At 43.6% G+C, this 26,899-nt stretch overlaps 1 protein-coding gene across 5 annotated transcripts in view; it reads left to right on the top strand.

The window, feature by feature from the left end:
- Positions 1-26,899, top strand: part of DDX31 (DEAD-box helicase 31) — a 50,045-nt gene that overhangs the window by 10,023 nt on the left and 13,123 nt on the right. For 4 of the 5 annotated variants that reach the window (XR_004842313.1, XM_035896558.1, XM_035896557.1 and 1 more), the window contains 5 exons: positions 2,023-2,082; positions 8,059-8,109; positions 10,087-10,226; positions 15,903-15,984; positions 21,948-22,059. Coding sequence is in view for 3 of the 5 variants with exons in the window: in XM_035896558.1 (XP_035752451.1) it covers positions 2,023-2,082; positions 8,059-8,109; positions 10,087-10,226; positions 15,903-15,984; positions 21,948-22,059 (445 nt within the window). In the remaining 2 variants the exon portion in view is untranslated. The remainder of the gene's footprint in view (positions 1-2,022; positions 2,083-8,058; positions 8,110-10,086; positions 10,227-15,902; positions 15,985-21,947; positions 22,060-26,899) is intronic. The other variant, XR_004842314.1, reaches the window with a different exon arrangement.

Here is a 26,899-nt window from a genome sequence, read left to right as displayed (position 1 = left end):
ACCACACTACTCTGAGCTGCTCAGCAGAGATGGTAAATGAATAGAGCTCTTCTGATGAAGCAAGAGGTGAAGACCCATTGTTTTTCTTACTCATTCCCATCCTGTGGAGAGCAGAAACATGTGCTTTGCTGTCCCTGCAGTCTGGCCTTTCCTCAACCTGCCTGCCTGAGCGAGTGAGCAGGCCTGGTCTGGCCCAACTTTACCCTGACCAGCTGTTAAGCCAACAGAACACCACTAAGTAGCTGGCACCAGGGGAAGGGTTTTGCCTTTTTAGTACCCAGTGTGTAATTAGTGCTTGATGTCTTCAAATTAAGAGCATTAATGGAGCTAAATTGTGGATCCCATATGGTACTGCTGAGCACGGCTGCTGTCATTGTCAACAAGATACAGCGTGCTCTCTTCTTTAATTTTTGTCAGCAGAGGGTTCAGTGTGTCGGCAAGGCCCCGAGTTTCCCTTCTTCCCTAGAACAGTACCTCTAGCTGGGAGTCAAGTGTGTAAGGTTTCTTCTATATCATTAACTTAACAGGACATTCACTTAACTCCTATCTAGAACTCTGAGGAGGAAGGCTTGAAACATGGAAACAAAGATATTTTGGAAGGAGGAAGCAATAGGGGCAGGAAGGAAACAGGTATGGTGTTTCTGAGGCCAGAGACAGCCTGAGCTCTGAAAATGAAAAGAGTAAATGGAATCAGGTCAAGGGAGGGTGAGTGCGTGGTTGTTTCCCACAGCTGAGAGGGAGTGTAGGTGGATAGGTGGTACTGGCAAGCGAAGACCAAATGCTACTGAGGCCTTTGGTTACTAGTGCTCAGAGATTGTCTTGTGTGATAGCAAATATCATTGTGATGTAATGTGGCTTGGAGAATCAGTTTCTCTTGCTTTTATAAAGAAAAAAACATAACCCAAAGTAGTTCATTTAACTGCAGTGTGCTTATGAAGGTTTTGGGACTGACGAAGCAGGAGGTTTTCGAAGGTAAGTGAGAAGCTGTGCTGGTGGGTTCCTGCAGTTCTGGGGCTCAACAGCAAAAAGCCTGCTGGCCGGGTAATTTGGGATGTGGGGGCTGTGGACAGCCCTGCCTGGGAGCCTGAGCTTTTGTTAAAAGTGGGGGCTGCAGGAATTCTGCCGGTGCAGACCAGCAATGAGGACAAGGCTGGGGAGCACCTGCCTCTGACACTTGTGGGTAGGAACAACCTCTATCCCAGTGTCAGCAGCCCTGTTGGTGGCCCTCACCAGTATGAGGCCTTTTCTTGCAGGAAGGCCTTGGGAGGGTGCCCTGGGAGCTCTGTGGTAGCTGCCTGCAGGGCCCAGGAGTCCTGCCCCATTGTCCCTTTGGGCAAGGGTTTCTGGCCAAGATCTCATCTCTCCTGCCCTGTTACTTTGAAGATTTATCCCGCAACAATTCGCATGAGCAACTGTGCAGCTGAACATCCCTGATACTTAATAATTACAGGCAGTCCAGTGACTCTCTGCATGCCCCATTGGGCACATGATGAGGCTGATCTCTTGTGATGTGACTGTATCACTGTGTCAACGGAATGGGCTTATCCTGCCCATCGTGTGACTGGACAGGCAGCAGTTAAGATGTGGAGGTTTTTCTTGCATTCGCAAGAGCCTGCATTGCCCATAAAGTATGCCAGTGCTTCTGTTGCTGCTGCCTAATCTTTTGTGGGTCCACTCTACATGTAAAACAGTTACTGCTTTTTGACATACACAGGGCACGCTTCTGTGCAAACTGTGGAGGCATTGGCTGCTTTGATTTGACTGACTGCATTCAGGCTTGCCCCAGAGGCTTTGCCTTCCTACCTGGGACCACACCTGTATGCCACACTTTTTTTTTTTTTTTTTTCCCCCATTTGCAGGAAGAGTCTGACTGAAACTTGTGAAGTCAATTCCTTTGCTTTTGAAGCTGTACATGACATAGTGAATGAGGCGTAGTTGTTAAATTGTTACATTAGCTACTTTGCTTTATGTTTGATTGTAACGTGCATAAGCCCCCTTCATTTTTCTGTTTCAATCCTCTAGGAAAGAACAGAGGTCTTCCAGGAGTTCTTAAAATCCAAGACTGGCATCTTGCTTTGCACTGTAAGTAACTTAGAGCCCCTTTGCAGCTCCACACTAATGGGCCTGTCTGATATCTCATGGTAGAACAGAGGATTTGGCACTGAGCTCTAATTCCAGCTCACTGTCTGACCTTCACGAAAGTCATCACCTTTTTTCTGCATCTCACGTATTTAATAAGGACTGGTACCCTCTTTGCAAACTGTCACATGATCTTTTGCTGCAAGGTGCCATATACAGAAAAAGTGTATGTCTTATACAAGAGGCCTCTAAGTATTTTGCATGGTCTTATGTCTGGAAAAATCTGTTCGTTTGAAGTTGGAACCTTCAGTGTAGAGACACTGCGGTCAGTAGAACACAATTCTAATTTGTAGTATGCCCCATAACTGCCAGGTAAATTGGATGTAATGTGATATTTCCCATCTTGATGACTACCCCAAGGTTAAAAACAAAAACCTGCAGGGACCGAAGGGAAGCCCAACTAGAGAATAGTGTCATTAGAAATACACACGCTCTGCTGCTCTCCATGCTTTGCCCTTCAAGCTTCCTTCAAGGGTGCTGAGGGAGAAATTCTTGTCCTCTACTGAAGTTTGCTGGCACCCTTGTATTGTGGTGGCACCTTCCGCTTCTCGTTTCTGACCTGTCGGTGCCACAGCTAGCCTGCTGCAGTGGTGCAGAAGGCTGCACGATTTGCTCTCTAATAGTGGCAGCTGTTGATCTGAAAATGTGTGAATCTTGGCGATTTCTACCCACCGCAAACTTGTAAATTACAGCGATCGGGAGTAATTAGAGCTGAGAAACCCTCTCCAGCTCTGAAACGACTCCTGTTCTTGCAGCACATTATTCTTAAAGGAAACTAGTTGCAATTTTTTTTTTTTTTTTTCAGAGAATGGGTGCTGAATTTTATCTTATTTTTATGCCTGCAGTTCAAACTAGGACTGCCATGTATATAGAGTGTTTGATTTAGCATTACCAAATTATGTATTGTATCACCTGTAAAATTGTCCTTGTTACATGCTAGTCTTGGTCCTGCTTGTGTGTACAACCTTTCAAGGACTTGGATCAAGGTCAAAATGCATCTTTGCAATGCGTAAGTGTACCTGTAACTTGATTTCCCTGTATATAAGGTAATAGTTAAGTGTCTCACCTGAGGAGGTTAGCAAAGCTTAAATCATTTAGTGGATTAAGCGTTTTGAAGATAAAAAGTGTTTGGTAAGTTCTAAATAATAAATAGCGAAACTTTGTTATCCTTCATGCACATGCTGTCTATAACTGAGAAATTTCAGGGACACGTCTTGTTACTGAAATTTCAGCTTAACAAGTTTGGAAAGACAGTGAATGCTCAATTTTAGACAAAGAGAAAACAGAATCATTGCAATCACTGGGGTATCAGTTCCTGGGTGAGACTGAAGGGGAAATGCAGCCTGTGGTGGGAAAAATCTGCCAGGAAACATGCAGGTGTTGACAAGGTAGGAAGAAGAAGTTGGATAAAGAAATCCCAGTGGATGGGATCCCCCTCTTGAGGCACTGGAGACGTGGTTTGATTTCCTGCCACACCACAGGTTCCATACAAGTGAATGTGGAATTGTGATGACAAGGCAAGTAGCCACATGTCAGCTGAGCAGCAATAGTTGTGTGTTTGCTCCTGACCCGCCATAAATGGGAGGTAACGTGAATTAACCTAGATTGCCATGAAGAGGGTAGTGTAAGGTAATGCATTTATTGTAACCCTCCTTCGTTTCAATCTAAGCTACTTTGCATTTACTGCAAGGCAGGGATGCAGTTCCTGATGGTTACAGTTACTATGGCTCAGCTGGCACATGGTTAGCACGTTAAGCATAGTAAGTTGTGTGTCTGAGTCCAAAATCTCTCTGTGCTTCAGCTCCCCATCTGTAAAATGGGGATAGTAGCACTGTTCCATCTTACAGAGATGTTGGGAGGACAAATGCATTGAAACCAGGAGGTGGCCTGTTACCACAGTAATGGGGACCATATGGACACCTTAATATAGAGATACACTTTGCACTAGTCCCACATTACAGGTGCCTCCCCGACGCAGATGTCCAAAGGGCAGCCAGGCACTGTGACCACCTCCTGCCTCCGAGGGCATTGCTTTTTCTGACACTTTTCTTCATATCAGCAAAAATGTTTTGCAGAAAGATGGTTCTGTTCTTTTCACTGCAAAATCACGTTTTGTGCCCACAAAATTTTGAAACCTGGCTCACAAAAGAGCAACACAAATAATGTTGCCGTCCTTCCCTTGTCCCTTATGCCATGTTCTCCACCCATCTTTCCGCTCTAGTAAGCAATGGGACCTGCTGTTCCTTTTATTAATTTGCTCTATGTCATATGTATATTAATATATTCCATAAAATATTTTTGCCAGACAATATAAGCTGGCAGACAAGAAAATAAAGAAGGGCTGTATATCTCAGAGGGTCTCATCCAGATTTATTTCTCTCTCCTTCACTGAAGTTCTTTGCAGCTTCCTTTGGGATGTGCCTTTAAACAAGTTCATCTCTTCCAGGGAGAGAGGAAAGATCATTTGGAGATTGTTTGCTGTTTACTCAGTCACGCTAACTCATCTTGCCAGTTTTCTGGCGGCCCCAGCCAAGAGCTTTCGCCTCTGACAGCTTCTGTGCTCTCTCCTTCCTCCTCTGATTACGCAGCCCAATCTGTCACCCTGCCGACGGGGGTCTCTACCCTGCTGATGGCTTTCCACACTCGGCAGTAATGACTTTTGGCAGGCCGGGAAGGCGCGAGAGCTTCTTCCCCAGCTTGGAGAGCCGTTAGGCCCTCTCTGCCTGTTAACTAAAGCACTTTGTGAGGTTCTTTGGTAAATAAATGAGTCATTTTAATCCAACTGACAGCCTGGCACCTGAGCAAGCTGCCTTCCATCTGTACTTCTAGGCCTCATGTAGGCAGCCAATTGTCAAGCTCAGGGCCTTCAAGACCTCACCATTGAGTGTCTTTCAAAAGCAACTTTAGCAATTTCCTTTGCCCTAATTAGACTCTGTGAGAGGGACTGAGCAAACCAAGGCCTTTGCAAAACTTTTCTGGCTGTGGTGGTTCTGATCTTCTGCGGCGATATGCCTCGCTTTTGGTATGGCCTTTTTGCCTTCTGGTCCCTTGTACCTACCCCTCTGTACCCCACCACCACGAGCACAGGCTGGTAACATGAATTGTTAGAAGCAGAAATTTTCAGCATTTCCAGGGGTCCTCAGGTGGATCGTACCTTGATACTGTGCCATTCTGTGGCTTGCAATTGGGATCAGGGCAGGAACATGGTTAAGGCTTCAGATTATCTGTTTGCTTGGCATCTGGGTTTTCTTTAGAATTGCACTGGTGTCGATTATTTCTCCTTGCTCCTGTGACATGGTCACTTAATTCTCCCTTGCCCATTGAAAGGAATCAGCGGTGACCTGCTGAGGTGTCATATTCTTGATTTCCCTGTCATTAAGGAATGGTGGTGTGAGGTCATGCATGGAAAGGGGAATGCAGTCTCGGGCAGTGAAAAAGAAGGGAGAGTAGTACATTGGAAATCTATTGGGCGTCTTGAAAGAGCACAGGCAGCAGGTTAGTGCTTCTGTGTGTGGAATAAGTGTAGTGCTAGTAAAACTGGGTAATTGTTGCTTGAGCTTTCTGATAAGGTTTCTCTTTCTGATAAGGATTCTCTTTCCTGATATGGTGACCCCCAAGTATTTTTTTTTAAAAATTTGAGAAGCAAGAAGCTCATGGGCTCTGCCAGCAAAGGAAAGCAAATCAACTCAAACCTTTTATCCTAATTCTACCTTGCTGCTATCTACTACAGTCTGAGGAAAAGGAGCTACAGGAGGACGCAGGTGGACTGATACTGAGGAATCTTTGAGAGTTTGCAAAACACTCCAATTACCATTAAATCCCAAGACACTTCTGAAAGAAAGCCAAGTTAAACCCCTAGAGAATAGCTGCTGATATGTGTCAGTAACAGCTGAGTGGAGTTGGTGGCATTGTGTGAGCAATAGTGAATACAAGGCTGACGATGGGAGAGAAGCTCCTCCTAAAATATTGTCCCTGGCTATCTATTAAGCTTTCTGTTAACCTTTTAAACTTTCCTGCTTGCTTTGGCAAATGCACATGAGAACAATGCTGTAGTTTCCTGGCCAGAGGTGTTGAGAAAAGGTATCTTAGAAGAGAAGAGAAAGAATCCTGATGGATGAGAGGGTGGGCTCCTGCCCCTGCCCTCTAATTCTCCTCCCCTTGTTGGAGGTGCCTGCTCCTGACCACAGGGACATCTTGGCTATCTGTTTATTTTGGGCAAACTGACCCTGTGCCAAGGTCAGAGCCCTCTCATCAAACACAGCCTTTCCTAGACTACTGGGTGTGAGAAAGAGCACAGTGTAGGAAAAGACCAAAGACTTGTCAGTGTGAAAGTATATAACAGAGCCAGCCAGATCGGAATCAGACGTCAGCACTCCTGTCTGATCGTGCTGTAGAGTTTATAATCTTGTTATCCTGGTAACTGCTGTACACGTTCCCCGACTTCTCTTGATTTATTTTCTCCAACCTCCTTTAAATGGCTTTTTGTACATCTGTTCATCCTGACTCTGGGAACAAGTCGTTTCTTAATGAGCGTGTTGGAGCGAAAGTGTATATTATTTCAGAGTGGGCGCTGCAGAAAGTGTCTCCTCTTTTACTGCAGTTGGAGCCACAAAGCAACCTGGCTAGTGCTTATGGGAAGGCCTTTGCTGCCAAAACATCAGCTTCCTAGTCTTTTAACGTGTGTGGGAGTTGCATGAAAACACTTCAGTGGGTGGCTGACACATTTTTAGTACATTAAGCTCCTGCTTACGTTCGTAATATATTCTATTTTGCAACTAGCTAAAAGATACATGTGTTCCAAAACATTTCCTAACAGAGTTAAATCTGCACACCTGCTCTGCTATTGCGCGTCGTGAATGTAAAATCCAAGGAGTATGTGAGGACATTACTAATGAACAGAAAATCAAGAAAGGAGATTGAAACATGTTTGCACTCCCTCTCTATTTTGAACAGTATTTAAACTCTCTTTTCTCTTTGAAAGGGTATGTTTTTTGAGCTATACTGGCTGTGGATAACTAAAGGGTCTCATTCAAGTCCTTCTCCAAGTTGATGGGTTTTCTCACCAGCTGGCACATCAAATAACACTCCTGACAGCAGCTTCAGACTCTTTTATTTGGGGCTGAGTTTTGTTTCTCCAAATCAAAGCCAGACTGGTGAAAATCTAAGGGATAGCTGAAGTCCCCTCTCCTCAAACTGTACTCTAGCTTCCTGCAGATTCTGCTAAATTGCTTGTTGGCCTTTTATCATAGGGCCAGGTGACCTGCAAGTCATCGGCTCCTCAACTTCAGACCATCACCTAGGAAACAACTAATTATTTGTAGGTGGAGATTCAGTGCATTTTTGGACATTCCACTCAAGGCCTAGGATCCTTGACCATTTGCTTTATGGCCATTTTCCTTTTCATTATAAGCAGCCTGCGTTTAGTTCTTAGGCTTGCTGTGGAGAAAGCTGTGCTCAGGAATAGTGTTGCCTTCCAGAGATTTCATTCTGCGTCTCTCACTGTTTGGGTAGTAGGTACCTACGAGCAGATCTGTTTTCATCAGTGAAACAAACAGAAGAACCAAAGGTATTGCTACCATTAAGGCAGTTGATTCTCTCAGATATAATGTAAAGGGACTGTAGCAGGCTGCTGTCATTCAACACCACTCTCCTGAAGTACGTTGGGTTTATATCCTCCAGGCTTTGGGCCATAGCGGTGGATCATTTTTTACTCTATTAGTCTGTTAACGATATTCCTTGCATTTTAAACCGTCAGCGTTACTTGAGACCTTCAGTCCATCTCTACCCAAACTAGACACATAAGATTCCTCCTTGCATGGCCAGTTGTTTCCTGGCATAATTGCCATCCCAGAAAAGTTCTTACTTTGCTGACATCTTCAAAGCATTTTTACTAAAGTAATTTCCTTATTAATTTTAAAGGATGTTGCAGCACGTGGACTAGACCTGCCTCAAGTTACATGGATCGTACAGGTAGGTTTGCTGTGTATGTATGTGTGCATATGTATTAAGTGCAGTCTTGCTCAGATGAAATCCCTTTCCAGTCCAGACCCTCTTTCTGCAGTTTGGTCTTTGTGCCAATGCCTACAGGTGTGGGAGACCCACACGTTCCGGACTGCAGGACTGGGACTCAAGGTTTTGCTAGGATACAGCATTGCTATCATATCTTTGGTTTTGACAGTCTGTTTGCCTCTTCAGTAACTCCAGTGTTATCAGCTGTGTAATAATATTCCACTGGCTGGGAGGAAAGATCCTCTGTTTCCCCCCACAGGAAGCCAAATCTTGTGAAGTACTGGCCATCTCTCTTGTTCTGTGTTTCTGTTTTTCTGAGCTTGCTAGGGAAGCAGTTCCATGAGGAGTTTAAATACAATCCTAATGTTAAACATTGAGTAGCCCAACAGTGTCTGTGCAATGACCTGAATGTTTCAAGTGAGGCTTTGCTGGGTTGAGGCTGGGGCTGGGTAGCTGTAAGCATTCAGCTTTCAGTAGAACTGCATAGTTCAGATTTTCCCAGAGAGAAAAAAAAACAACAACAAAAAAACCCCAACACTGCTGCATTGCTGTTGACAGAAATAATGTCTTTTAAAAAAAAAAAAAAAAAGAAACTAAGGGAGATGTATTGAACCTTAAAAATAGCAGCCTGTCATTTCAAAGAGGAAACTGAGAGAATGAAGCAGATTTCATTTTTATAAAAGATTTATAATTAAAAAAATGTTAGTTGAATGGTGGAAAAACTGATCCAGAGATTCTTGCATATCAAGTGACACCTGGGTAAAAAGAACAGGGCACAGAGCCTCAACAAAGCTCTTTAATTTCTACCTCATCCCTTCAGGTAACAAATTTTATTTTAATTTTGTGTTTTTAAAAAAGAAAGATTTTGTAGCAGCTAGCTAGCTGGAGAAGGCTAGGGAAGTGAAGTCTTTAATTCCCAGATCTGTATATTAATATAATTTAACCAAAGATATAGTTGCCAGTGTTAGAACGCAGTGCAAATTACCTAAAGCCCTGGGAGACTTCTGTGTGTCCAGAAGGCGAAATCTCAGCTGTCCTGAGAGCTGTGTCCAAGAGCAGGGACCTGCAGGGAGCAATTAGATTGCTCACAGCATCTTACTCACACCTCTAGCCAGTAGAAACTTTGCCAGAGGGCACAGGTATAAACACTAGAGTGGGCTTTGGTTGTTGGGTTTTTTCCAGTTAAACTGCTGAGGGCTCATGGAGGGAAATATGTCACCCTTTATCAGATCTTGCAAATGGCTGCGCAGTTTTCATTCCCAGTGAAGTAAATGAGAGGCCCTGCTATATTAGGGGGGGGGCTTTAAGCAACATTTTCATAGCACCTAATAGTTGTACATGGGAAGACAATTGCTACGTGTATCATGTGCTGCTGAAAGCACTTACTCCCTCATCTCTCTTAGCTAGTCAATGGGTAGAAGAAATCTATTAATTACTTTAATCAAAGCAAAGCAATTTAGCCCAACTCCAAATTTGAATCCGTGGTCTTTTATTTTAAGTCTTGTCTTCCAAGTGCAGAGCAGACAGCTTCCCGCTCTGTATGGGCAGTCCCGGGGGTTGTTTGGCTTGAGGTGTCTCTGAGATTTATTTTTTTTTGTTTTAGGGGAAGCAAACAGGTTCCTGACGTGCCTGTATAGAAATACAATGTAAAAGGCAAAGAGAGACACTGAGATGAGGAAACTGTCCTATTATCTGAAAGTTGGCCAATGTGTCACATTCACATGTCAAAAAACTGCTGTGGCTGAGGGGGCTGAGTGATGGTTACAGGGATGAGCCCGATGGGCTCTTTATAAACAGGCCAATTCCGAGGGAGGTACAGCATGTGGGTTTTGCTAAGATCCCTTTTGTTTCAGATGAGTGGGCTGAGTGTCTCGTTTATAATTAACATGCTGTGTTCTGTTAATTCCTCCTTTCCTTTCTCATGTTCCTTTTTTGAAGTATAACGCTCCGGCTTCACCTGCGGAATACATCCACCGGATCGGGAGGACGGCTCGCATTGGCTGTCACGGGAACAGCCTGCTTGTCCTGGCGCCTTCGGAGGCAGAATATGTCAGCTTGCTGGCTTCTCACAAGATTAAGTGAGTCAGAAACGCGAACAAAAGTTTCAGCTCATCCTTGCTAATTAACCTTCCATGGCACTTTCAGCGGGACTGTGTCTCGTGCAGGTTTTAATAAGAATTTATTAATTCTTGTGATCCAGGACCAGCCCCAGACTAGCAAAAGGAGAGAAGGGAAAGTGTGTGAAAATCATCAGCCTGACAGATTGTGCATGAGTGAGCGTATGTGGTGAGGGGCAGAGAGGAGACGATAGTCAGAGATCCTTTGCAGTCCATTGCTATCTGTCTGGCCCTGGGTTCAAATCGTGGCTATGTGGAGATCATGAGTCAAATGAGCCTGTCAAATGCTAACTGGCCATCTGCCTGCATAGCACCATATTGTCGGAGACTCTGCTTTCTCTTCAGGAGAGATCCGGTGGAGAAATAGCTAGGGAGCTGTGGGTCGTTTCTGGCAGGTAATTGGCCAAGATGTGTTGTGTAAGTGGCTTGTGACAGGAATAGTAGAGGCTTTTGCAAGTAGTGAGTGCCCAGTACAGTCCTGGAAGGTAGTAAGGGGGGTGGACTCTACAGACCAAAAGTGGGGTGTGCTTCCAAACCAGCTGAGAAAGCTTCTCTTACACCGGCTCTAGCTAGGACTTGGAGGTAAAGGGTGAGGAGAGCAAGCCAGGCTGGGTAAGGACCAGCCCAATGTACAGTCAGCTACCCCGATGGCCAACACATGGTGAGATTTTACTCCGGCTCTGCTTGCACAATCGTCCTTTTGTGGATAAAAACACAACTCGCTGCTCAGCATTGCTAGTCAGGAGCGCTATCGGGTCTCAAGCCTCCTTGGCAGTCAGCTGGATATATGTGACTCCCGTTGCTCCCTTCACTGCTGTCTCTCGGCATTTCAGAACATCAGCTGAGCCGAGTCCCTTTAGTGTTGTACTAGTGTTGATGGAGCCCTGTAAACTCATGCACAAATTAGTTCTCTTTTATTTCTTGTCTTTATGTCGGGTGGAGCTGCTTGGAGTCGAATTTGGTTTTGCATCCTTGAAACAAACAAATGTTGGCAGTAAATACAGGCTTATTCTAGGCTGTGAGCCATTTAGTGGTCTAACAAAGAGCCATCCATCATCCCAGGTAACTATCTATTAAGCAGACACCAGCAAGACATGGAGGGCTAAGCTGACAGGGGTTTTTTTTCATGTAACAAACAGCACTGACATTTAAAGGTGAAATCCCACATAATTGTGAATTTTTAACTCCAAGTGGAAAGTTCTATTTTTCTATTTTATAATATTTTGGAAGTGTTGGAGGAAGGAGAGGGAAATTTCCCCCCTTTTTTTTATTTTAAATGTTAATGCTTTTATCAGATTTTGTTGTTTTTTAACAAGTTTAAGGAGCAGTGTCACTCAGGCTGGTAATTATATCTGCTAAGGAAACCTGTTGTTGAGCTAGCCACTGTTCCTCAGGAATCTGTAGAAGACTGCTGAATGAGCAGAGGGAGGTTTACATGCATATTTTTTTTTTTCTCCACTTCTCAAATCAGTAGAGCCAAACAACTCTGGAGATTGTCTTTTCTTGTTTGTTTGTTTTATGTTCTTCATAAAATGTGCTGCCCTGCAGATAAGGGACTTGCCAAAAAAGGAGTGTAAATTTGCCTTCCTTGACCCCCGTCTTCAGATGGAAGAAAATAAGTGTCTAATTGGCATGGGCGGGCGATTCGGCCTGTTCGCAATCATGTGTCCTCCTCTCTTCCTACATAGTAGCGCCTGGTGTGAGAAGGGGCAACGGGATAGAAAAGAGCTGATGAATTACAGAGAAGATGCAGGAAGGCAGCTTGAAGCTAAAGGCAGCAAGTGCCATCAGCACAAATTGCCGTTACCCTTCATAAACAGAGCATTATGGTGATAATCCTGACAATTTAATTCAGTGCGAGGGCGAAAGACAGCATGTGTTGGACTGTCACCGATCCTCTTAAGCACTGATAATTTCTGTTTCTTTATCCTAAGTCTTTGTAGCTTTTGACTTGGACTGCACAAGTTACTGGAGTTTGCATTTTTTTTTATTCTTTGCTTAATTTTTAAATTTCTTGGGTTTTGTTGGGGATGAGTGCGTGTTGTGAATTTTTTTTTTATTTGTTTTTTCTTTTTTAAATGAAATTCCCGCTGGGTTTATTGAAATGTAAATACTTCATAAAATATGTATTTCTAAGAAGACAAAGCATGAGACGGGTCCCTGCAGCCTTCAGTTGGTGTAAATGAGCGGTGCAGTGCTGATTTACACTGGATGAGGATCTGACCCAGAGTTTTTCTGAAGCCCCTCCACCCACCCCAGCATGCATGGGAGTAAGTCCAGAAATGTTGAGAGTCGGAAGTAATGAGAGCAGACGTGGCTTTGTTCCTGGATGAAAATCCACTTCGGAATTAGGGATGACTGCCTTTGAAATTGGAAATCACTCGCAATTAATTTTCACCGGTACCTGAAGCCTCTCCTTGGCTTCCTCTGTGGCAAGGCAGCATTAGCCTTTGCCAAAACGATCTCACTTTGGCTCTGCTGAGATCAGTAATTCCTGTTGGGGCTCAAGGAAGCCGCATGCCTCTCTGCAACTTTCTTTTCTGTCTTTGTGTGGCTTGAAGTTGTGGTTCCTCTACCTAACGGTAAATGCATGTGTGCATGCACATGCACACTCATGTTTTCTGTACATTTCCTCTTTCTTTTTTTTTTTTTTCTTTTTTTAAAAGGCTAGACTCCAAAATGTTCTGTTTCGGCTCTAAGCGTAACTAACAGATTTCTCTTCACGGGGAGGAGGCACGAAGCAGAAGAAAGTCAGTGAGGTTCACTTTTTTGTTTTTTCTTTTTTTTTTTTTTTTTCTTTTTTTAAAAGGTTAGACTCCAAAATGTTCTGTTTCAGCTCTAAGCGTAACTAACAGATTTCTCTTCACGGGGAGGAGGCACGAAGCAGAAGAAAGTCAGTGAGGTTCACTTTTTTGTTTTTTCCTTTATGTATCTTTTAGTTCCTTCAACTGCAATCTAGCAGTGCCTGTCTCGACAGCTATCAGATAATTTCTTTATCTCCTAACGGCGGCCTAACTAATTTATAAAGGAAAACGCATCACCGTGAAGGCACGAGTCATTTCTCTCCCTTCTCTGTGGTTGTGCTTGCCCCCCTCCCCTGCTCCCCTCACATGATGCTCCCTGCTGTGAACCAAGTTCACATATCTGTTAGGCTGCGAGCTGGCAGCGCGCCAGGCGAGAGGAGGATTGGAGAGGGGGTGACATCTCCGACAAATCAATGTCAAAGGTTTGACGTTTTCATTCATAGCGGTGTCAAAGCAGCCTTTGGGGGGGGATGGGGAGCTAGACTTTTCTCTTGCTTAAGTGGTTGCCATTTATGTTTTAATTTACTGTTACACTTCTCAAAAACAAACAGAGAAACCCTCGGATGTCTTTTTATGCTCCATTTCCCTTTCTCCCTCATCACTCCCCGCCTTTCTCTCTCTGCATCCTCTGCAGAGGAATCTGCTACATCAGGAGTCCCAGCTGCACAATGATGGGACTTCTCTCCCATATAGCATATCTTATGGCCACACTGTACCTTCCAGGCTAGATGGCTATTTCTCTGGACCGTCTCTTTTCCTTCCCTTATGTTGTGACGATGAGCTGGCTAAGGTTGAAAATGCAGATTGCAGAAGTAAAGGTATTTGTCACTTTAACTGGGAAGGACTGGGGAACTGGCAAAGATTTATCCATTCCTCCTAACCAAGTGTTTAGAGATCTTTGTGTAACAAGAAAGGGGATATCCTTGTGTTATAATTTCTTTCTATACTTTACAAATTGAAGAATACCAGCAATGCTTTCCTTTCAGAAACTACATAACATCTTTCTGACCATCTGAGATTCAGGAGTCTGAGAACTGTTGGACCCCCAAGATTCCTCTCTTCCTTAGAATGATGTAACCCCAAATGAACTCCCTGGCTTCCATGCAGTATTTATGATGATATTCTGGTATAAAAAGGAAAAGAATCTCTTTTCTAGAAATTACCTTTGCCCATTGCTGAAAAATTGGGCCCACAAACTTCGGCTTTTATCATCTTGAGTATTTTCCTTGGAAATGGGACCCAGTTTGGATGCAGCTGTAATATTAATGGCCTGGAGCTGCACAGCTGTTCCTGTATTGTGTCACCTGGTGTGCGTGTGCCCCACAAGACAGTGTTAAAGAGGAGGAAGAATTTCTAGTCTCCTGTAAATGTGCCTCTAAGTAGGACCACTCACTTTAAAATGAAGCAGGTTTCTAGGTGTTTCCAGTATCTGGGCTATAACAGTACCCAGCAGTGTCTTGCAAGCAGGGCTAGAGAATAAATCATCTGGCTGAATCTACAGGAGGAATGCGAGTCGACAGAATGAAAATAAATGCCCAGTGTGAAGCCTGGCTAGGACACCTGACTGAGTCTCCTGTATTTAAAAAAAATGCTGTGGGGTCCCTAATGGGCCGAGCTTTGGCTTTACACTTCAAATGAGAGGGAAGGTGAGTTCTCAGAATGGGGAAGGAAGCCAAACCATGTATTTGGTGTCAGAGGTGGCTTGTGAAGCTATAAACGAATTGAAGGTTGAATGTGTCCATCAGGAAGTGTGTCTCTGAGCTTTGACCCAAGCAATGTAGCAAGGAGTTGGAATGATGTAAGATCTTGTGGGAGAGCATGATGATGTGGCCAGAGGGAAGGAAGCTGCAGGAGAGTTGGCTTGATAGGAGAGGTTCCTTGGGATCCTGTTGTTACCCTCTGAGCTTGAGTCACTAATGGGGGGAAGGAGCCGTGTCTTTACACAGCTTTAGTTTTAGCCCCTTAGTTTCGGGAGTATGGTCGCTAATGTATGTTTACACAGGTTTTTTTCCACCCACAAGTAATTTGTTCCTTTAAATGAGGGTTGGGCAGTGTCTCTGATTCCAGAGAATCTAGAAGTTAAACTGGGGTGGAGACAAGATGTAGAAGTAGCAAAGTAAGCAGAGCACATCTTTCCAGCCTGTATGTGTATGTCTCGGTCTCTCTCACACTCGCACAAGCAACCAAATGCAGACACCACCTGCTCCCTGCCCGTGGCATCTGATGTACAATAAAATGTTTGACACCCGGTGGGTTCAAAGTGGAGGTTAGAGATCTTATTGTTTATAGTCATAAAGCAAATCTACAAGAAGCTTTAATGTTATGAGCTGCTTCAACTCTGTTGTGAGTTTCCTTTAGTGGAAAACGTAACCAAATGGTTCCCAGTTGTCTTGGTGCTTCTCAATGCAAGGAAAGAAAAATTATGAAAATTACAAATATAATTAAAGGCCTAAATTTCTTCATTAATCAATTACTCTGTTTGAGAACCAGGGAGACTTTCAGTGAACTGAAAGTCCACCCTCAGTTATTTTGATGCTGTGTTAGAATTGGAGTGTGTGTTGGTGACTTGTGACGGTGACAAAATTGTGGGTAAAATTGTGTCTCTGTTCCCATGAAAGCATGAGTTCAGCTGGGGTCGAGATTTTACAGGAGTTGCATTTTTAGGGATGCTAAATGAGTGTCTGGGGTAAGACCTCATGTCTTTCAGGGATAAATTCTTAAGTTGAATGTGTAAATCTGAGTCGTCTTGCTATCCGTTATCAGCCTGTGGCTCATTACACGCTGTATTTGAAAAGTAGGAGAAATGGTAATTTTTTTGTCTTTGTTGCTTCAGTGTTTCAGAGATAAAGATGGAGAAGGTATTATCCAGCCTGATGAAAGATGATCGCTTCAAGTTGCACAGACCAAGAAGCAAGGTGAGTTACTCTGCTGATTTGGGATTGCTCCAATCTTCATTTACCAGATAAACATCATAAGTATTCCTCCCTTAGCTTCCATCATTACAATACAAGGGTTGGTATATCCATGATGTCAGGCAGTGCAAATAATTACAGAATTGCCTTATATCACAGTTGTCCAATCTTTAAACTGTTGTCCCCAAAAAGCAGTTGCTTCTAACTCTTCAGCAAATATTTTTGTAACGGACAGTAAAAGTTTCTGGCTGCAGAAGCTTTGGGTTTTTTTTTCCCTCACAATGTTTCTGTTCTCCTCGGCTTTTCTGAGCAAAAATACTGTTGGAGATCACAGATGACACAAGCTTCTCTGAAGAAATAAGGAAAATGTATTTGGTGATGTGTTACATAGGGTTTTTTGTTATCTGTATTTACTTGGAGCCTAAAACAGCTCACTGGGTTGACAGGCATCTTTTCATTGACTTCAGCAAGCTTTGGGTCTGCCTTCAAGTTGCTAATTCACAGAATTCAGTCATTTGCAATTGATGTCTCGTGCGTTTCTGCATTCTGGCAAATTAAATCCTCCAAGAACCCTCATTTTGAATGAAAGTCAAGAATGTGTCAAGCATGATGCAGCACGCTCTTTTTTTCTCTTGTTGCTGTTTTGCCTGCTCGTTCTTTCTGTTACACCATGTATGAGCCTTCTTGTTTCCTGCGGATGACTGTTACGAACTGTGGTGTTCTTGGTAAACAGGCTTTTGAAAGGTGTTCAGTTTTCCTACATGCCCTATATTTCACAGAAAGCCAGATCTGCGGCTCATGTGAGATACAGCTCTAGTTAAAGCTCTTTCCCACCACTGCACAGTTTTTCACTGAAATCAGCCTGTAATGGCTGTATTTTAAATGTCTGGAACATGCCTAGGATATGACCTCTTAACTCATTCAACAAATATGTAAAAGTTTAGTTGTGCTTTGTTAATGCAGAAATTATTTTAAATAGTTTTTCTGTGTGTAAATACTTCTCTTTTCTCCCAAATGCGCTTATAGGTGGGTAACTTTGTCGAAAAACTCTCCAAAAGAAACAAAATTACATCTATGCAGAAGTTGCACTTTAAATTTGTTGCTGACCTGGGACAGAGTATTAGCTGTTCTGGACTTGAGGACAAGTGTTATTTCATGGAAAGTGGGGAAAAAAAAGAGAACATGTTTTTTCTAGGAAATTATGATTTGGCTTTTGAAACTGCCTGTGAATGTTGTTGAATGTCAGAGCCCAGTACTTGCAGAGGTTCAAAATTGTTGATCCATTTTGAAAATTCTCACCTAACCAGCTCAGTGCCTTTGTATCCTTGCCTTTGGAACAGCAATAAAAAGCTAACAACCCTGTTTGCTACCAGGACAGATCAAATTGGTATTTCTGCCATGCTTTCAAATTGTAAAATACTCCACACATTTAAGCACAGAATATTGTAAGTCTCTTTTGTCTTTCTCCCTTTCCTTCATAAAAATAACAAAGCAAACCACATCTGAAAGTAGCTGTTACTCTGGTTTGTACTCAGCATTGCTGCCTGGGCATGCCCTGCCATGCCAGGTGCTGTACAGGAGCGCATGCAGGAGCTGGTTCCTTTCACTTGCAGTCAAAGGTGGGATTGAATTCCTCTCTTCCCTCTTCCATCAAAGTGGATGGGATTTTTGGAACTGAGATATATCCACTCTGGCTGTAGGATGGTCTGAATCTGCTGCAGGAACTTAAAATACAAAACAACCTATATTTATGCCACTCAGAATCTGAAAGGATTTGGACTGAGAAATAGAGTTTCTCTTTATGGAAAAAAACCTCTAACTTTTAATGGGAATGAAATTACAGTAGTTCTGTCAATATCAAACAGGCTTCTTCAGGAATTACTTGAAAAATATATTAAATGCAATCAAGGATTCATTCTGTTTCTTAGCTTTGTATTTTATTGCCATTGGAGGCTCTAAGCGGTCTGCAGTGCGTTCTCAGAAGCTGCGGGGGCATGTTTCCAAGTTTCCAGGCGGGTTAATATCTATTAAATTCCCTGAGTTTGCTGTAAAGATGGTACAATAAGCTGGGAATGCAGTGGGACATTGCATGGGATAGAGAGTGATTGAGGACTTGTTATGAGGAGCTGAACCTGATCCGTTTGTGGTGTTGCCATTCGAGAGAGTGTTAGCTTTGCTTACCAGCTCTCCATGCATTGGGTTATGTATATATTATAGTCATGCACACAGGAACCTCATTATAATGATCTTCGGTTCTCGTTGCCTCAACTGAAGTCCATTATAAGTACCACATTGGAACATGTATTTTTTGGGCTTCTGTGTGCAGCCAGGGAGCAAGCTGAAATGCCTGTAAAATGTATATTTTATATTTAGGTGTATAAAATATATATGTGGCTATGTCTGGGTGTGTGAATGTTCACTTGCCTACAAAGAGAATAAATTTGATCTTTCAACTTTTATGGAGGGGGGCAGGGGGACTTGGTGAGTTCTAGAGAAGGTGTGTGGAGGTTAGTAAAAAGTTGTTATTAAAACAAAATCCTTCATTTTGTTTTGAAGTATAATGGAAGCAGGAGATGTTACAGCCTGGGTTTTTCACAATTTTTTTTCATTCCTTTTTTTTTTTTTTTTTGTACTGTTTTAAGAAAGAACTTTTCTACCTCAGTCTAGTTTTATTGTGTTTCAATCCCTTCTCCCATTAACATATTCTCTCAATGAAATCAGAGGCTTTCTAGACTTATCCCAGCCTCTCAAACCTAAAAGCTGCAGTCTTTATAATCAGAAGTTTCTTTCTTCTGAAAGAGATAAGTATGTCTTTTCCTGGTGTAGCTGGCGGTTGGGGGAGTCCCCCTGATGTCTTGAATCTGTTAAATACCATTGTAACGAGCCCCATTTCTCCTCTTAACTTATAGATATTGTTATTGATCACAGTCATTATGCTAGTGGTTAGGGATCTGCCAGAATAGGCTCTTACTCTAAGCAAACACAAGGTAGAAAAAGTTCTCCCATCCCACTGTTGCCCCGTAATGGCAATAATGCTTCTTACTTAACAGATGTAACAAATTCATCTAGATGGAGAGTAGATCAAGCAAGCCTCTGGGGTAGGCTTTTATCTTTTGGGTCTTGGAAAAATGTGTAAGGTCTCAAATTAATTGTCCTGTTCATCTGAACCAGGATACGAGCAGGATTAAAGCTTGCTTGTGAGTAGAGCATACAGGATGGCTTCCAGTGCACTTCCAGTAGCGGTGTTTTATTTGATCTGTCCAGACACTCACATGGTGTGCAGGTTTTAGTTTCACAGTTTGGCTCCGAGTCCGTTTTAAATTTAGATTTTTAAAAAAATTTTTTTTTTTTTTTAGATGAACCTCCCTGGAAGGCAGGAATCAAACACAGATTTTTTTCATGCCCATTAGGGGGCAATTTTAAAATGAGATCTGTCTCAAGGGGCTGAAGGGGATAAAAGACAAGGTGGAGATAGGAGGAGGGGAGAAGCTGTTTTCTGAGTACATTATGTTTCGTGTCGTTTGGTTTTTTTCATTTATTTCTCTTGGACTGACCTCACACTTTGGAAATTATGCACCTAGTTTTTTATCCCTCATTTTCGTCTTACTTTTTTTTTTCCCCCCAGCACCAGGAAGAAGAGATGCCTCATTTTGAAACCTAAAGGGGGGAATAAGAAAAGTCCTTTGTAATATATTGCCATATTATCACTAAATCCCCTGACAGTTGTGACACAGAAGCAAGTCACCTGTCACTTAAGCTTGAGGTCTCTTTAATTTTCTCCTGGAATTCGCACCAGGCTGTCTTTAATTTGAGGCCTTTATTGGAATTCTGAAACCTTTCTGCCTCCCCGGTGCTCAGATCTATTCTGAGTGCTGTTACAGAATGTATACAATAACCAACAGAGGGATTCAGAGGGGGCTGAAGCACTGTTTATTTAACACTCTGGAGGGATTTTCGTGCTTATTCGGTCCTGGCTACCCGGCTTTCAATATCGCTTTGACAACCGTTATGCCCTTCTCATTAATTTTAAACAGTTAAAACACAGGAAAAAGAGAAAAAGTTTTCATTATTAAAGTGCTTTACTTTTTAATAACAGAGGATTCTGTCCGCCAGGGGAAAGGGCAAACCTCACTAATTTCACATTCATATTAAAAAACGCTGGGAAGGTGACACTTTGTGCTGCCAGGAGGCTTAACAAAAGAAAAGTGATGGGGGCTAGGAGGAGCAGGCGGGGGGAGAAAGTTTTATGTTTCGCGTCAATAGAAACTTGTTAGTCACAGCGATGAGTGTCCACTTCGGGGAGGCAGCTCCACTTGTAGTTTATTAAACCTTTACAGAGACCCCTCAACTGGAGACTGTCTCAGCTGATTAACAGGCGCACGTTAAGTCAAACTAAAAGGCGTCTGTGGAACGGGCAGTGTTGTGAGTCTTTCTGGAGTGGATTGGGAGACGGATAGCAGAGACCGGAAATCTGGGAGACTCTTCATGTAGCCTTAAAATACCCACTGTGGTCTGGAGGTGCAGCTGGACAGTCAGTCCAGGTGGTGAGTGAGCAGGAACGCTAGTCCCCATGTGTGTTTGCTTCGTTGAAGAATAACCTGGTGGCTGGAAGCTGTAGGATCCTGAGTTCAAAAGACGGGCACTGTGCAGGGAATTTAGACTGTATTTGGGTGCTGTCTCTGGGCAGATTTGCTGTTAGGCTGTAGAGTGGCAGATCTGGGTCAGCAAAACATTTCATGTGGGGTGCCAGCAGCGTTGCCTGGCTTCCATGATCACCGAGGTTCGTGGTGTCAGTGTGATACAGTTCCCCTGGGCTGGCAGTGGTGCAGAAGTGATGCTCGCAGCTGCGAGGGAAGGAGGGTTATGCAGCATTAGCATGCAAATCTACCGGGGAGGAACAACAGGATTGTTGCCTTGACACAGGCCTGGTACAGAGTCATGGGAGCTGGATGTTTGTTTTCAGTCAGCCCTGGTCTGATGAGGGGTTGACCAATATCAAGTTACTGCCTTGGATCTGGCACTCTTGGACTTGGATGCTGGTTCCTGTCTGAGTAGCTTTTGAGAACTGTGGTCCTTTCTTGGGAGAGGTTCACATCCATGGATGCTTGGCTTTGTGCTTTGCTGTCAAATTTCCATCAAAAATTCTCTTGTTTTCTTGTCCGCATTTCCTTTCTCTGCCTGGGTAGAGACAGCCTCTTTTCTCTTCCAGTAACAGCTTGCTCCCAGGAATGTTTGCTTTCCATTTCCTGAACTGTGTCCTACAGCCTGATCCTGGGAAAGCTTGAGCACCTGCAAAATTGCTCTTTTGGTCTAAGGAAGTTTTTTCTGTCATGCCTTTGGTGCAAGGGCCTTGTCTTATTCTAGGGGAACCAGATGATGGCAGTTACCGTAAGTATGACTTGCTGACAGCAAGAAAACTTCATGTAGGCATCAACAGTGAGACGTTCGTTTAGTTGGCTTTGTTCACAGGTACTGAATTTGGTCCGTTCTCTGGAGCTTGGGGGTGAACATAGGTCTTCTGCCCCTTAAGTGCCAAGATCAGGCCAGGTGTCTTGGAGAACTGCACAGACTTACAATATCAGTCTAGAACTGTTAACATAGAATCTGGGGGGAGTTATTCCAAATAACTCCAATGGAAACAAGCAGTGGTATCTGGCCTGTTGAATCTGGGGGAAAAAAAAAAAAAGAAGAAAGAAAAAAAATCAAGGGAAAAAGATACATGATAGATGTTAGAAAACACAAAATTAAAACTGATTTGCTCCCCTTGCCACACAGCGCTCACTGGCTGCTTTGACTTGAACATCTTTATCTATATTTTTTTTTCTCTAGTAATATTGAGAGGATTACCTTTGTTGGCCCCTGGGTGGTTACTGTGTGATTTTACTGTTATTAAATCTATTGTAAACTGCTTCATTATTCCTGACTCAAATTCTCTCTTTCCTCTAATCCTCCCACCGCCCTTATAGAAATCCTGTGGCACGGACCCTCAGGAAGTCCGGGAGCGGGCCACAGTCTTGCAGACAAAATTTGAAAATTACGTTCACTCCAGCGAGGGGACTGTCCGGTGGGCAAAGAAAGGTCAGTGTGTTTCTTTTCAGTTTATTCCAGAAGGATTCATATAAGCTGTTAAGGTTTTCTTCTGGCAGAGAGCTTCAGGGAACAGGCCTGGAAGAAACATTTTGGGGCCATTGGGCTCTGTAGGGGGTTGAGATGGACCCAGAAGGCTTTGTGATGATATTAAATGTTAATTTCTTGCATTCCCATATTACGTGCAAATGAGGTTTAATCTTGGCTTTCAAAAGGATTCGCATCCAAGGGCTCTGACCCAATTGCTTGAGCGAATAGGTTGTGTGTGTTATGCTGGGAAGGTCATGGGTGACCTGCTTAACCACATCCTGGTGCAATACCCATTAGATGCTTTCAGCTTACACCAGGGATGAATTTGAAGCCTGTAAAACAGGATGCCTTGGGAGCAACTCTTCCCAGGCAAGGATCTTAGACTAGAGGTTGTTGTATGGGATGAGAGAGAGGGCAACTACTCAAAAAGGACAGAAGGCGACAAACTGGGATGGATTTAAGAATAATTGTAGCTAGGTGCAAATCTGGGATTTGATCTCCCATCTTTGCCGAGCTCGGCACAGCAGTTGTCACTGAGCAGTACGAGAAACTTCCCTTCTGCTTCTCAGTTTGGAAAATCCAGAGGAAGCGGGATTTTGGGGAAAGATGAAAACCTTGCCATGAATGTAGTAGGAAAATAAACACTAAGCAGTCTCCTGAGAGGAGCCAAAAAGGTGGGGCAATGTAGGCGCCCCTCTTCTGTGTACTATTCTGGTGCCCAGTAAGGCTGATCTCGGTGCACCTAAAAATTGCATCCCTGTTATAAAGGGAATGCAGGAAGTCAGGCCCCAAAGGTCCTTGGCAGTTACTTGGAATTTGGTTATTAAATATTGAGGCAAGTCCACAAAATGCAAACTTTATGCAAGAGACTAAACCGCGCTTGTTCACAATTTATAGGACTAGAGCCTTTCCCCTGTTTTTGAGTCGCCTCTTCCCAGGTGTCTCCCACCTCATTTGTCACTTTGATCTGAGTCAAATCCTACTGACTAAGCTTGCATAGAATTCCTGTTGACTTCAGTTCTGCAGCGTTTCCAGTTAGGTTTGGATGAGAGGGGTTCCGATGAGATTGATTTGAATGGTCAACATCGTTTCTGTTTACCATTATGTATACCTGCTATATGGGTGTACGTACAAGTGTGGTACAAGTGTAGCATATGTACTAAACTACATAAATCACATACTAAGGGGTCCAAAACCAAACAGGAAAATTGGCCTTTGAGCTGTATAATGTCATCATAGAAACCGGATAAGGGAAGGCTGTTCTCAAGACAGAAGTTAAGTTCAGCATTAAAATTGTTGGGAATCATGAGAAGTGATTGTTCAAGACATCAAAGTGCTGTTTTTTTCCTGAATGTTGTATTAACTTTGTTAGGTGATGACATAGCAGAATGACGAGAGCTCATACTATAACTACCTGCTTACCCCAAATTGTCCTGCGTGCTTTTAGTGATGCATGGCTCTATTGGTGGGCAAGGTATTTGAATTCCTACTGGTGCTCTTTGCTCTACTCCCCGTCACTGTATGGATTCTCACACACACCCCTGACAGATGCAATGCTGATATTTTTTTTCCTCAGGGTTTCAAAATACCTTTCTCCCACAGTGAAAGTGTTAAAGGCTTGCTACCCAGGTGGCTTGCTTGCACCCATTTTCAGGTGTGTTGTGCTACTTGACTGGTGTAATTACTTTTATAGCTGCACTTTTAAGTCCACAATCTCAAAGCACGCGACTAATATGATCAAAACCTTGATTCAGCATGGATTAGCTTCTCGTTGCTCCCCTGGGATTCCTTATACCCCATGTGAACTTCTAACCTGAAATGACTGTGACAGAGAGAACAACTGAATGGCTCTGGTCACGCTTAGGAAACCTCTGTGGTTTCTCTCTCTACGGCGTATGTGACGTGCACGCACACACTTGTTGCTGACCTCAGCACTAACAACTTTTTTAGCCATAGACAAGAAATACAGAAAATATATCAGGAAATGCTGAAATGTTGTGCATCCCATTTATCTTGTACAGGAGCACTCCACCTCTTTTTCCTACTCTGCTATCTACATATGCAAATTTTCCACTGCTGAGTGGCTTCCATAAGCCCCCTCTTCCTCCCCTCTGCGCCAGGCATCATGAATAATTAACACGGCAGCTGGCTTTTGCTTTCATGGCAGACAATCAATTGGAAACTGTGCCAGGGATGCATTTGTTTCTCTTTTTCTCTTTTTCCCCATTTTCTGACCTAGTCAATGTTAATAAGCAGTGTTTTGACTGCAGCCCGCTTTCAAAAAGCGAGTGGCTCCCTGCCCACTCACCCCTTCTGCCTCTCAGTCCTGTGTTTTCCAAACTCAAATCAAATGGTTCAGTGAAGGTGCTGCCCTTCAAACTTGATTGACTGATCAGCAGTGAGGTGGGTGGGAGGAGGGGTACGGCTGGGCCCCGCACCTGAAGGACGAATCTCATGAAGCGTGGAGCCCCTTTTGGGAAATGGAGGACTCTCATCCAAAGGGTCACCTGGTGACAGGTACTCAGTTTTGGAGCTGTGGGGACAGGTATTGCTCAGGAGACTCCGATCCTTCATGCCACTGGGGTTACAGAAAGGATAAAGAAGCAAACCCTGTTTTTCTGTTCTGTATTTCCCCAACAGCCAACAGTTGAACATTTTGCATCATCCTTTCTGTCCTCAGCACCCCTGTGTGGAGAGGGACAGCGGAGTTACAGGAGCCTGCTGCTGTGGCACGTTGTTTGAATCCATGGTGGTCTTGGTGCATTCTTCCTTCCTGCGCCCACGTGCTCTGTACACTGGCAAAGTGCCTCCACCGGTTCATCCAGCCGTGCGGCTGAGGCCGCGCTCGGGGGCTGGCGCTGGGACCTGGCTGCCAGCTGAGAGCATGGTGAACAGGTTATGTCACCTGTCTCACTTTCATATCTCATTACCCTCTTGTCCCCTGTTTAAAAAACAAAAACAAACAAACAAAAAAAAAAAACCAGCAAACCAACCTACCTAACCTCCACATGTAGCGTGCTTCCCCCCCCCGCTTTGACTTTACATTTCCTATAGAAAAGTTGCACAGGTGCAAAGGACCATTCTAAATCTACTGTCTTACATGAGTGCAAGTCTGAATCCCCCCTCCAGGCCAGTATACGTTGCCTTAGACTCGTGTTGGTGTGGCAAAAAACTGTGACAGCTCAGGCAGTTTTCTCCTGTGGTGTTAAGATGAGGTAGCCTTTACGTGAATTATGGCCTGACCAGTACTGTTGCCAGTCTTTTTGGGTTGTTTTCATAAAGCTCTATCTCTTTGGTCACAAAATTATAAAAGGATTTCAACTTTAAAAAAAAAAAAAAAAAAAGCTTTTAATATCTGGCCAGTATAATTGCACATAAAATCTGGAAAACATGACTCTGGCAACACTGAGAGGTCTAAAGACCTGACAGTGAAGATTTAAAAAAAGACTTACCTGCAAAGGTCTTCGTTTAAATCTTGTGGGTGCTATAAGGAACGTTAGCAGCTCTGAGCTCCTTGGGGGTAAGATGGTTGCATGAGCTGAGGTTGTGACCTGCTGGTATGGCAAGGCTGTTAGTTCAGCTTTGGATTAGTTACTTGCAGCTCTCCTTGGTTTTGCATGCTCTAACTCAGGACTGTATCTGGCAGTTGTCTGTCTGGACTTTGGGAAGAGGGGGGTCTTTGACACTTTGATTCTCTAACTCTGATCTGGGGAGTTAGTACCAGCAGCCTTTCCTATCTGAAGAACCATGGGAGGTGAGCTCAGCCTTCATAACAACAGGATCTTTAGTATCAACCCTTTCAAGTGCCTCAAGAAAGACAGTTATATGAGCTCCAACAGGACCAAATTCAGAGTGGGAGCAAGTTTGTGTTGTTCCTTTTGAACAGTTACACCTTCTCATATCATGTGAATTTGACCCATAACTTCATGGAAAAAAGCAGCAGAATAGGATTTTTGAGGGCATTTGAGCTGGTTTATAAGCCCTCAGAAGGATGGACTTCAGGCGAGGCACCAAGACGGGTGGAATTTAGCATTCTCTTTTTGGGGAAACACAGGCCTCTTGATGCTCAGATGCCTCTAAAAGAGTGGCGTTGTGAAATTGGGAAGAAGGTGCAAAAAACTCAATCTTTTCCTCTCATCGATTGGGAAAAGGAGTTCGCTTTACTCAGTAAACAGAGCTTTGATGGATTCCCTGGGTCCTTCCAGGAGCTGATCTGCTAAAATGACATTTTTATTACTGTTCATAAACTCCAATCTCCGGCTGCTGCCAAGAGATTAGACATAAGCTGTGGGCAAACTTGCTGGTCCAGTGGCTCAACAGGCAAGGGCAGGAGAGGTTAGAGTTTAGAGCTTGCTGCTGTCGGGGGTTGAGAGGGAGAGAAAGATGTAGGTGGTGGTTGGAGTGAGGGCTGGGGGGACACAGGAGGTTTAGCAAGCAAAGGAGCAGCAGGGGATTGAAGGGAGGCATTTTCTGAGCTGTAGTTTCCTTACTAAAAGTCCCTATGTTCCCCATAGCAGGGAGGACAGCCTGGGTGTAGTTAATGTTCTGGGTACGTGGAGGAGCAGTGGTAGTGTTCGTATTAGTGGATGATTGTCTTTAGAGCAATGAGCCCTGAGGGAAGGGCATTACAGGAATATAAAGATGTGAAGGGAAATTTGCACACAATTCTATTATTTTTCCCTTTTGAGAAGGTGAGCTCTGTTCTCAGTGTGATGATGAGTCAGGAAATCCATCTGGCTCTCAGATATTTATAAGGGACTAGCTAGTAACTGGTGAAAAATGCATGGACTACTGGGACTGT

Source organism: Egretta garzetta, unplaced genomic scaffold (assembly GCF_000687185.1).
Source record: "Egretta garzetta isolate BGI_Z169 unplaced genomic scaffold, ASM68718v1 scaffold946, whole genome shotgun sequence".
NCBI classification, from domain to species: domain Eukaryota; kingdom Metazoa; phylum Chordata; class Aves; order Pelecaniformes; family Ardeidae; genus Egretta; species Egretta garzetta.
Note: the sequence above shows the minus strand (reverse complement) of the source record. Positions and strands in the feature narration are given on the sequence as shown.